Source organism: Phacochoerus africanus, chromosome 1 (assembly GCF_016906955.1).
Source record: "Phacochoerus africanus isolate WHEZ1 chromosome 1, ROS_Pafr_v1, whole genome shotgun sequence".
Taxonomy (NCBI): Eukaryota; Metazoa; Chordata; class Mammalia; order Artiodactyla; family Suidae; genus Phacochoerus; species Phacochoerus africanus.
Window position 1 is genome coordinate 159622960 of NC_062544.1, and position 13174 is coordinate 159636133.

General features: G+C 39.0%; 1 protein-coding gene across 2 annotated transcripts in view; it reads right to left on the reverse strand.

Annotated features, from left to right (window-relative positions):
* Window positions 1-13174, reverse strand: part of CEP70 (centrosomal protein 70) — an 84026-nt gene that overhangs the window by 52497 nt on the left and 18355 nt on the right. For both annotated transcript variants that reach the window (XM_047783274.1, XM_047783266.1), the window contains exon 3: window positions 2200-2325. In XM_047783274.1, coding sequence (XP_047639230.1) covers window positions 2200-2325 — 126 coding nt within the window. The remainder of the gene's footprint in view (window positions 1-2199; window positions 2326-13174) is intronic.

Consider the following 13174-nt stretch of genomic DNA (forward strand, 5'->3'; position numbering starts at 1 on the left):
TAACTGACTGGTCAGAGCCAATAATTTAAACAGTTCCTTGTAGAGTAGACAAGGTCTAACTTATGAAAAGGAACCTCACCATCTAGGTAATGATTATAGTAGAATCATTCTGAAAGACACTCAAGATTTGTATTTCTGATTCTAAATGTGTATTTATACCATAAACCTGAGAGGGGAACTCTAACTCTCTAGATTAAGTAAATAAAAACCTAAAAATGGGGAAAAAAAAATAAGAATACAATATACAGCTGAAAACAGAAACAGAAATTACTTTTTTTTTTTTTGTCTTTTTGCTATTTCTTTGGGCCACTCCCACGGCATATGGAGGTTCCCAGGCTAAGGGTCGAATTGGAGCTGTGGCCACCGGCCTACGCCAGAGCCACAGCAACGCTGGATCCGAGCCGCGTCTGCAACCTACACCACAGCTCACGGCAACACCGGATCGTTAACCCACTGAGCAAGGGCAGGGCTCGAACCCGCAACCTCATGGTTCCTAGTCGGATTCGTTAACCACTGCGCCACAACGGGAACTCCAGAAATGACTTTTTAAAATGACACACTTAGGAGTTCCCGTCATGGCTCAGTGGTTAACGAATCCAACTAGGAACCATGAGGTTGCGGGTTTGATTCCTGGCCTTGCTCACCGAGTTAAGGATCCAGTGTTGCTGTGAGCTGCGGTGTAGATGTGGGTGCAGATGTGGCTAGGATCTGGTGTTGCTGTGGTTCTGCCGTAGGCCAGCGGCTATAGCTCCGATTAGACCCCTAGCCTGGGAACCTCCATTTTGCCGGGGGAGCGACCCTAGAAAAAGGCAAAAAGACAAAAATAAATAAATAAATAAAAATAAAATAAAATGACACATTTAAATCCATGATATTAATACTTTTATAATGGGCTCTTTAAGTATAAAGCTCAATTTTGAAATCACTGTGTGAGGTATTTTGTGTGCTTTTTAAAATACCTTAACTATCTTATGTAGTATAGGTATAACATAAGTACATTTGTGAAAAGGTAATTTGAGTGAATTTTCAATCTATTTAAATGCCTAAAGATACATTTTATACACTTTTACTAGTGTATAGTATGTAAATATTACAATAGCTTTAAGTTTAAAAATTTAGATAATTCTTGAAAGTACAAATAAAAGTATTACAACTCTCCACATCAATATGCCCCTCAGACATGAAAAAGTATACCAAGATAGATAAGCAACAAGGATATATCATATAGCAATGGAATTATAGCTATTATCTTATAATAACTTTTAATGAAGTATAATCTATAAAAACACTAATTCATGAGTTCCCGTTGTGGCTCAGTGGTAATGAACCTGACTAGTATCCACAAGGATGCAGGTTCAATCCCCAGCCTCGCTTAGCGGGTTAAGGATCCAGCATTGCCATGAGCTGTGGTGTAGGTCACAGATGAGGCTCGGATCTGGAGTTGCTATGGCTGTGGTGTAGGCTGGCAGCTGCAGCTCTAACGACCCCTAGCCTGGGAACTTCCATATGCCGAGCATGCAGCTCTTAAAAGACAAACAAACAAACAAAAAAACGGATTCACTACATTGTACACCTGAAACTAACGTAATACTGTAAATCAACTATACTTCAATTTAAAAAATTATTCTGATGACTCTTTGATAGCACTATGACTCAGTGCCAAACAACCTTTTCCCTTATTTATATCTTCTGATCATAAAGATTAATGACACACAACTACAATTACTGCTGCTATATGTTTAGGAGCCAAAAGCTCTGTGTGGATATACAAGTAGATGTCTACTATGACTCGTAAGAACAAAATGTTCTATAAATAATGCTGTGCACTGTGAATGACCAAATTACACATATTGTTCCCTGATAGCTCTTTAAATAGAAAGAATAACATAACTGTTGCCAAATTCTGAAAGTAGTTGAGAATGGCATTTTCCAAAGTATGTGCTACATAACACCAGTCTACTGAAATATTCATCAGATTAGTGTTAAGTAAGTAGGAAATACTATATACTAAAGCCTTCTTTTGGAGACTGATGGTATTGTGAAATCTTAGAATAATGCTATCATGTAATAGTCTTTAGCCCATCATTTCCCAAGATGATTTTATTAAAGAAAGCTTTATTAAGTTTTTTCACATTTGTAAATGTGGGATTCTTTGACATATACTATGAAAAACACTGGTTTCAAATATTTCAAGTTTACCTGTTTTTCAGTCATGACACTGGTTGATGATTTGCTGGATTCCTGGGCTTTAGGGGCTGCTGTAGATACAGTTTCTTTTGTAGAATCAAAAGACATAGAGATTGGCAATAAAAAATTGTGAGTTGCCTAAATTAAAAAAGAAAAAAGGGCATTAAAAGAAAAAGGTATTTAAAAGAACCTACTACTCATAGGCAATTTAAGCATTCCCGTGTCAAACTCTTATAACTTCTAAGAAACCTGATTTTTAAGAATTTTATAATGGAGTTCCCACTGCGGCTCAGTGGTAACAAATCCAACTAGTATCCATGAGGATGTGGGTTCAATCCCTGGTCTTGCTTGGTGGGTTAAGGATCCAGTGTTGCCATGAGCTGTGATGTAGATCACAGACATGGCTCAGATCTGGCATGGCTGTGGCTGTGGCTGTGGCTATGGCTGGCAGCTGCAGCTCCAATTGGACCCCAGCCTGGGAATTTCCATGTGCCACAGGTGCGGCCCTTAAAAAAAAAAAAAAAGAGAGAGAGAATTTTGTAATTTTATAATGTTCTCTTCTAGAAATAAATCATAGAATTTTACACATACACACAAAGAAAACTATTTGTTTTAAATAGATAATGTGAAAAGCAAGCAATGCTAACAAATAAACTTATTTTTTTGGAAGCTGCTTCCCAAAAAACTAAAAGAACTGTATCTGATCCAAGGTTACAGGCCAGTCTAACAATTCACTAGATTAACTCTAGGGCAAATGAAGTGCCACATTCTTAGGTGGTCTCTTTTTATAAGTGGATCAGAAGCTAACAACAGAGGATGCTGTTTGGCACACATAAAATTTATACTCGGTCTACCCTCTCATCAGTACTCTTGCTGCCTAAGACTCTGCCATTCTATAGGAAAAAGTTTTTTTGGATTCTTTGATATCTAATTCCTCCTTTCCAAAGGTACAATCACATACGCATTCATCAGCATGATGGAATCTTAAGAGTTTGAAAGAACTTTGGTAAATCTCTAGCTGTACATAGCTGGCAGGACAGAGTGTTGGGAGAACTGTACCAATATATCAGGTGCTTTAACTATCTGAGACCGAGAGAAATGAAATGATCTTCCCAGGACTCTCTAGAAGTAGGCTTCCCTCCTTCAGTTCCATATTTCTTGCAAAGCACCCTCTGTACTCCTATGACTTCTTCAGACACTAAAATCCAACTAAACAATTTTCTAGTCACCAATAATTCATTTTAAGCTAAACCTAGTAACATGTTACAAATTATCAAATTCTGCCATTTTTGCTGCTTGACATCATTGAGTACTCTCTCTCGTTAAACTTTGGCTTCCTTCAACAACTCAATCACCCACTATTTTCATTCTCCCCCTGCAAACTTTTTTTTTTTTCAGCCTTTTCAAGGGCTGGACCCATGGCATATGGAGGGTCCCAGGCTAGGGGTCTAGTCAGAGTTGTTGCTGCTGGCCTACGCCAGAGCCACAGCAATGTGGGATCCGTGCTGCGTCTGTAACCTACACCACAGCTCACGGCAATGCCGGATCCTTTGTCTTTTTAGCTATTTCTTGGGCCACTCCCGCGGCATATGGAGGTTCCCAGGCTAGGGGTCAAATCGGAGCTGTAGCCACCGGCCTACGCCAGAGCCACAGCAACGTGGGATCTGAGCCGCGTCTGCGACCTACACCACAGCTCATGGCAATGCCAGATCCTTAACCCACTGAGCAAGGCCAGGGATTGAACCCACAACCTCATGGTTCCTAGTTGGATTCGTTAACCACTGAGCCATGACGGGAACTCCCCAAACTTTGTTTTAAATATACTTTTGCAAAATATCAGCCAACTTACTACCTTTTGGCTAGTTTTTTTTTTTTTTGCTATTTCTTGGGCCGCTCCCGCGGCATATGGAGGTTCCCAGGCTAGGGGTCCAATCAGAGCTGTAGCCACTGGCCTACACCAGAGCCACAGCAACGCGGGATCCGAGCCGCGTCTGCAACCTACACCACAGCTCACGGCAATGCCGGATCATTAACCCACTGAGCAAGGGCAGGGACCGAACCCGCAACCTCATGGTTCCTAGTCGGATTCGTTAACCACTGCGCCACGACGGGAACTCCTAGTTTTTAAACTTTTCATCAGAACTTTTCAAAAATACATAGAAGTAGAGAAAGTACAATGACCTCTTAATGAAATAAGAGTATTTCATTAATCCAACTTCAGTGATAACCAATATTCTTCCATACTTATTTCTTCTTCACTCACTTATACTTCAATATACATCTCTAATAACAATAATATACTCTTTTAAAACATAATACCATTGTCACAACCAACTATATTAAAATAATTCCTTACTATCACTTAATATCTATTCCATGTTCAATTTTCCCCCCAAATGTCTTAAAAAGTCTTGATGTTTGTTTGTTTTTTCAAATCAAGTCCACATACATTACTCCTAATTTTCTCTTTATCTGTAACAGTCTCACTCATCTTCCACTCTCTCTCTTTTTTTAAAAAAACCTGCCATATTTGTTGAAAAAATAGGCCATTTGTCTTACACAATTAGCCACATTTCAGATTGGGCTTGTTGTATCCATATCATTTAACATACTTCTTCATCCCATATGTTTCTTGTAAAATGGTTACATGTAGAGATTTTATTATATTAGGTTCAGTATTTTTTGGCAAGAATGCCTCAGAGGTAATGCTGTGTTCTTTCTACTGCACCACCATCAGGACTCACCGAGTTTTAAAGTAGGAAGAATATGTCTGTAGATCAGACATAAGGGAGGCGAATATCAATGTAAGAGAATCCCCGAAGTGTGAGGAGCTACATATTCTGATAATCTTCCCAACAGCCACACCAGATCTCTTTCAGATCTTCAAAGTGTCAACCCCCTCTAGGTTCAAAGCCCTAGGCGCTCTTATCCTCTTCACTTGGTTAACTCATACTTGACCTTCAGATCTCGATTTAAATTTCCTTCAGGGAAATACCCCCTGATCCCATGACTAGACTGGGTCCTCTTGTTATATGCTCTTGTAGCACTATAAAGAGTAAAGTATAAAGGCTTAGACTTCACAGTCCAATGGCTTGAGTGACTATTACCTTAATCATTTATTAAACTGTGTGATATGGCCAAACTCATTAACATCTTTGAGCTTTGATTTCTATCTTTGTAAAAGAGAAAACAGAGTACTACCTGTATCTCATAGGTAGACAACATATAGGATTAAGTTAAAAAACATATAGAAAGTATTTAGAATAACTACCTGGAACATAGAAACTTACGAGATAACTGGTAGTCATTGTCATATATATATGCACACATACTAGTACACTGAATGAAATATATCTTACCTAATCATACCATTATATATATATATCTTGGACTTTTCCTACAAATCACAGAGCTAATTATGTGATATAAGTTATTTTACAAGAATACATTCACATAAGACTAAATTCTATAACCTAACTAGTCTACTTTTTGGTAATAGTGTAGGCAACTCTGCCTCTAAAGACAACGAAGAAAGCTGAATAAAATGTATTAAAGATGTTTCTTTCTTACAAGGCTTAAACAACTAACAAATAATGATGAATTACCAAGAGGGGAAGAAAAAAAATCAAGAAGATGAAAACTGTTTCCATAATGGCAAATCCAAAGTTGTGAAAATGAATGCTAAAAATCAAAATCATGCCCCTATTTAAAGTTGTTGCCTAGAAGGGCAATAACTCAGGATAAGGGTGAACTAGAAGTAGATGAACTCTCCCATGAACTGAAACCTGTCTTTCTCTCCTCTGGGTCATTTCAGTATCTCAAGAAGATCTCAAATTAACAGTGCTTCCATTTTTTACCAATTTTCAAGAAAATGAATTGGCTCCATATCTTCTGAAGATAATTCTTTCTAAAAAATCTATTGGGAGTTCCCGATGTGGCACAGCAGAAATGAATCCGACTAGTATACATGAGGATGCAGGTTCAATCCCTCACTTTGCTTAGCAGGTCAGGGATCTGGCATTGCTGTGAGCTGTGGTGTAGGTTGCAGACGTGGCTCAGATCCCACATTGCTGTGCTGTGGCATAGGCTAGCAGCTGTAGCTCCAATTTGACCCCTAACCTGGGAACTTTTATATGCCACGGGTGTGGCCCTAAAAAGCAAAAAATCAAAAATTTAAACAAATTTTAAAAATCTATTATCAGTATGAGGTCATGAATTTAAACATATTTAATGGATTTCAGTTCATTGCAATTACTATTCATACTATTATTACTGAAGCTCATATGGTCTCATCTTTTGCTGGGAGGAACTTTTTCAAGCCTATCCTTTTGATATGACCCTACTAGTCATTAGTAGCTTCCTTGTTGTCTGATATCTTGAGCCAGTTTCATTCCAAATCTGAAATCATCCATTTCTTCAAGATCAGAAGGAAAAGATTCTGGGAAGATGACAGACAGGGGAGATTCATTCCTGGTTCTTCCTATTCTGTCATCTTCCCAGACAAAGAGAGAATCTTGAAAATAGCAAGTGAAAAGTGACATATCACTTGACCAGCAGGTTTCTCTTCAGAAACTAACAGAAGGTGCCCAAATGATTAAGTGCTAAAAGAAAAAAACTGTCAATCAAGAATCCCATATGTGGAATTCCCGTTGTGGCACATCAGAAACGGATCTGACTAGGAACCATGAGGTTGCGGGTTCGATCCCTGGCCTTGCTCAGTGGGTTAAGGATCTGGCATTGCCGTGAGCTGTGGTGTAGGTCACAGAAGCGGCTTGGATCCCACGTTGCTATGGCTGTGGTGTAGGCCGGTAGCTGCAGCTCTGATTTGACCTCTAGCCTGGGAACTTCTTTATGCTGTGGGTGCGGCCCTAAAAAAGGACAGAAAGACCAAAAAAAAAAAAAAAAAGAAATCCCACATAAGAAAAAATATTTTTAAAAATCCGTATCTGGCACAACTGTCTTTCAAAAGGGAGAAAAAAACTAAGACATTCGCAGATAAACAAAAACTGAAGGAGTCCATTACCATTAGATCATTTCTTTAACAAGAAATGTTAAAGGGAGTCCTGCAGTTTAAAATGAATGGACACTAGACAGTAAATCAAAGTGATATGAAAAACTAAAGATCTAAGAAGAGGTAAACGATATGGTAAATACATGGGCAATTATATGACCTTCTGTTATTAAACAAAGATCTGTAACTCAATTCTGTGTTTTCTACATGATTTAATAAACAATTTAGAAAACAATAATTATTAATCTAAAAAACAAAACTACTCTAACTTTGGTTTGTAAGTTCACATCTCAGTTTCCACCTAATTTAAGAAAATTCAGGAGTAACCATTGTGGCTCAGCATAAAATGAATCTGACTAGTATCCATGAGGATGCAGGTTCAATCCCTGGCCCCGCTCAGTGGGTTAATGATCTGGCATTGAGTGAACTGCAGTGTAGGTTGCAAACATGGCTCAGATCCCGAGTTGCTGTGGCTGTGGGGTAGGCTGAGGGCTATAGCTCCTATTCAGCCCCTAGCCTGGGAACCTCCATATGCCACAGGTGTGGCCCTAAAAAGATTAAAAAAAAAAAAAACCTAAATTCATTTAAAGTAATTACTAATTTATGTTTGGAGGCACACATGTATAAAGATATAATTGTGGGAGTTCCTGTTGGGGCTCAGCAGGTTAAGTACCCAAACTCCAGGAGGCTGCACATTTGATCTGTGGCTTCACTAAGCAGGTTAAGCATATGCATTCCTACAAGCTGCAGGATAGGTCTCAGATGTAGCTTGGATCTGCATGTTGCCATGGCTATGGCATAGGCCTGCAGCTGCAGCACTGATTTGACTGCTACCCCAGGAATTTCCATATGCCACAGATACGGATATAAAAAGAAAAAAAAAAAAAGGATGTAATTGTGTAACATCAACAACTGAAAGAGGTGAGGATGAAGCTATAAAGGAACAGAGTTTCTATACTTTATTTAAATTAAGCTGTTATAAATTCAAATTATAGTGTTATAATTTTATGTTAAATGTAATCCCCATGGTAACCACAAAGAAAACAGTGATGAGTTAATCCTGAGACGGGATTAAGATGGCAGAATAGAAGGACTAGAGCTCAACTTCTCCCCTAAAAACAGCAAAATTCACAACTAAAGACTGAGCACTCTTCACCCCAATGGACCAGAAACCTTAAAAAAGATACCCTACTCCAGAAGAAAAAGAGGAGGACACATCAAGAGGTAGGAGGGGCAATTGTGCAATATAAACAACCCCATACCTCCTGGGTGGGAAGCCCCACAGACTGGAAACTAACGGGTTCCCAGAGACTCACCTACAGGAGTGAGAACTCTGAGCCCCACATCAAACTCTCATGTGTGGGGATCTGGCACTAGGAGAAAGAGACCCTGGAGCATCTGGCATTGATGGCCAGTGGGGCTTGTGCACAGGAGCTCCACGGGACTGGGAGAAACGGAGACCCCATTCTTAAAAGGCGCACACAGACTTTCACGTGCACTGGGTCCCAGGGCAAAGCAAAGTCTCCGTAGGACTCTGGGTCAAACCTGACTGCAGTTCTTGGAGGACATCCTGGGAAAACAGGGGTGAACATACCTTGTTGTGAGGGAAGGACATTGGAAGCAAAGCTCTCGGGAATATTCAGCGGCCGTGCCTTTCTCTGGAGGAGGCCATTTTGGGAAAATTTGGCCCCACCCGTCAGTCAGTGCTGAGAAGCCTGAGGGCAAACAATAATCCAAGTGGGATCACAGGCCCCCGCATCAGTAAACAGACTACCTAAAAACCCCTCAGGCACACAGCTGCCTCTAATACCATCCAGAGACTAAGCCCCACCCACCAGAGGGATTAGAATCAGCTCCACCTACCAGGGGACAGGCATCAGCCTCTCTCATGAGGAAGCCTACAGCAAGCCCCTATACTGACTTCAGCCACAAGGGGGGCAGACACCAGAAGTAAGAGAGGCTACAACTCTCTTATCTGTAAAAAGGTCACCACACCAAAAACCTATAAAAATGAAAAGACAGAGAACTATAACTCAGATGAGGGAGAAAGGAAAAACCCCAGAAATCAGCTAAGTGATGAGGAGATTCTCAGCCTCCAGGAAAAAGACTTTAGACTGTTGATGCTGAAGATGATGCAAGACATTGGAAATAAACTGGAGGCAAAGATGGACAATTTATAGGAAACACTGAGCAAAGAGATACAAGATATAAAACTTAAACAAGAAGAGATGCAAAATACAATAACTGAAATAAAAAATTCACTAGAAGCAGCTAACAGCAGAATACAGGAGGCAGAAGAACAAATAAGTGGGGGGAGGGGGGAGGACAGATTAGTGGAAATTACGGATGCAGAACAGAAAAGAGAAAAAAGATTGAAAACAAATGAAGAAGAGTCTCAGAGAATTCTGGGACAACGTGAAACGCACCAACATCTGTATTATAGGGGTGCCAGAAGGAGAAGAGAGAGAGGAGACAGAAAAAATATTCCAAGAGATAATAGCCGAAAACTTCCCTAACATGGGAAAGGAATCACTCACTCAAATCCAGGAAGCACAACGAGTACCATATAAAATAAACCCAAGGAGGAATACACCAAGACACATTTTAATCAAACTGACCGCAATTAAAGACAAAGAGAAAATCTTGAAAGCAGCTAGGGCAAAGAAGCAAATTAACATACAAGGGAACCCCAATAAGGTTATCAGCAGATTTTTCAGCAGAAACTGCAGGCCAGAAGGGAGTGGCATGATACTTAACATGATGAAAGGAAAAACCCTCCAACTGAGACTACTTTACCCAGCAAGGCACTCATTAAGATTTGAAGGAGAAATCAAAACCTTCAGAGATAAGCAAAAGCTGAGAGAATTCAGCAACACTAAACCAGCTTTACAACAAATACTAAAGGAACTTCTCTAGGCAGAAAAGAACAAGAGAAGAAGGAAAGAAAAAAGAGCAACAAAAACAAATCCAAAGCAATTAATAAAATGGCAATAAGAACATACATACTTACCTTAAATGTGAATGGACTAAACGCCCCAGCCAAAAGACACAGACTGGCTGAATGGATACAAAAACAAGATCCATATATATGCTGTCTTCAAGAGACCCACTTCACTTCTAGGGACACATACAAAATGAAAGTGAGAGGATGGCAGAAAATATTTCATGCAAATAGGGATCAAAAGAAAGCTGGAGTAGCAATACTCATATCAGATAAAATAGACTTTAAAATGAAGACTATTTTAAGGGACAAAGAAGGACATTACATAATGATCAAAGGATCAATCCAAGAAGAAGATATAACAATTGTAAATATCTACACAGCCAACTTAGGTTCACCACAATATATAAGGCAACTGCTAACAACCTTAAAAGGACATATCGACAATAACACAATCATAGTGGGGGACTTTAACACCCCACTTGCAGCGATGGACAGATCAACCAGACAGAAAATCAATAAGGAAACACAGGTCCTGAATGAAGCATTAAACCAGATAGACTTAATAGAAATTTATAGGACATTCCATCCAAAAGCAGCAGAATACACATACTTCTCAAGTGCACAAAGAACATTCTCTTGATCACATCCTGGACTAAAAATCCAACCTCGGTAACTTTAAGAAAATTGAAATCATATCAAGCATCTTTTCCGACCACAACACTATACAACTACAAATAAACAACAAGAAAAAAACTGCAAAAAACACAAACACGTGGAGACTAAACAACATGCTACTAAACAACCAATGGATCACTGAAGAAATCAAAGAGGAAATTAAAAAATACCTAGAAGGAAATGACAACAAAACCTATGGGATGCAGCAAAAGCAGTTCTAAGAGGAAAGTTTATAGCAATACATGCCTACCTCAGGAAACAAGAAAAAGCTCAAATAAACAAGCTAACTCTACATATAAAGTGGCTCAAGAGAGAAGAACAGACAAGACCTAAAGTTAGTAGAAGGAAAGAAATCATAAAGATCAGAGCAGAAATCAATGAAATAGAAACAAAGAAAACCATAGAAAAGATCAATGAAACGAAAAGCTGGTTCTGTGAAAAGATCAACAAAATTGATAAACCCCTAGCCAGACTTAAAATCAAGCAAAAAAGAGAGAGGACTCAAATCAATAAAATTAGAAATGAAAAAGGAGAAGTACCAACAGACATCGCAGAAATACAAAGGATCATAAGAGACTATTGTATGCAACTATATGCCAATAAAACGGAAAACCTAGAAGAAATGGACAAATTCTTAGAAAAGTACTATCTTCCAAGAGTAAACCAAGATGAAACAGAAAAGATGAATGGACCCATCACAAGAACTGAAATTGAAACGGTGATTAAAAAACTTCCAACAAACAAAAGTCCAGGACCAGATGGCTTCACAGGTGAATTCTATTAAACATTTAGAGAAGAGCTAACACCTATCCTTATGAAACTATTCCAAGAAGTTTCAGAGGAAGAGATACTCCCAAACTCATTCTATGAGGCCACCAACACCCTGATACCAAAGCCAAAGATACCACAAAAAAAGAAAACTACAGGCCAATTTCACTGATGAATATTGATGCAAAAATCCTCAACAAAACACTAGCAAACCGCATCCAACAATACATTAAAAAGATTGTACATCATGATCAAGTGGGATTTATCCCAGGGATGCAAGGATTCTTCAATATCCGCAAAACAATCAGTGTGATATACCACACTAACTAACTGAAGAATAAAAAACATCTGATCCTCTCAATAGATGCAGAAAAAGCCTTTGACAAAATCCAACACCCATTTCTAATAAAAACCCTTCAGAAAGTGGGCATAGCAGGAACCTACCTCAACATAATAAAGGCCATATATGACAAACCCACAGCTAACATCATTCTCAATGGTGAAAAGCTTAAAGAATTCCCCTTGAGATCAGGAACAAAACAAGGATGTCCACTCTCACCACGACTCTTCAATATAGTTTTGGAAGTCCTAGCCACAGCAATCAGAGAAGTAAAAGAAATAAAAGGAATCTAAATTGGAAAAGAAGAAGTAAAACTATCACTATTTGCAGATGACAGGATACTTTACATAGAGAATCCTAAAGACTCCACCGGAAAACTGTTAGAGCTCATCCATGAATTTGGCAAAGTTGCAGGATACAAAATCAATACAATACACAGAAATCGATGGCATTTCTACACACTAACAATGAAAGAGCAGAGAAAGAAATTAGGGAAGCAATCCCGTTTACCATTACATCCAAAAGAAGAAAAGACCTAGGAGTAAACCTACCTAAAGAGACAAAAGACCTGTACTCTGAAAACTACAAAACACTGATGAAGGAAATCAAAGTGACACAAATAGATGGAAAGATATATCATGTTCGTGGATTGGAAGAGTTAATATTATCAAAATGACTATACTAACTAAGGCAATCTACAGATTCAATGCAATCCCTATCAAATTACCAAGGACATTCTTCACAGAACTCAAACAAAATATTTTAAAGTTTGTTTGGAAGCACAAAAGAACCAGAATAGCCAAAGACATCCTGAAAAAGAAAAATGGAGCTGGAGGAATCAGGCTCCCGGACTTCACACTATACTACAAAGCAATAGTCATCAAAACTGCATGGTACTGGCACAAAGACAGACATATAGATCAGTGGAACAGGATAGAAAGCTCAGAATTAAACCCATGCACCTACAGCCAACTCATCTATGACAAAGGAGGCAAGGATATACAATGGAGAAAGGACAGCTTGTTCAATAAGTGGTGCTGGGAAAACTGGACAGCCACATGGAAACGAATGAAAGTAGAACACTCCCTAACACCATACACAAAAATAAACTCCAAATGGATTCAAGACCTAGACAGAAGACCAGACACTATCAAACTCCTAGAGGAAAACAGAGGCCAAACACTCTCTGACCCAAACCACAGCAACATCTTCTCAGATCCACCTCTTAGAGTAATATGTAAAAACAAAA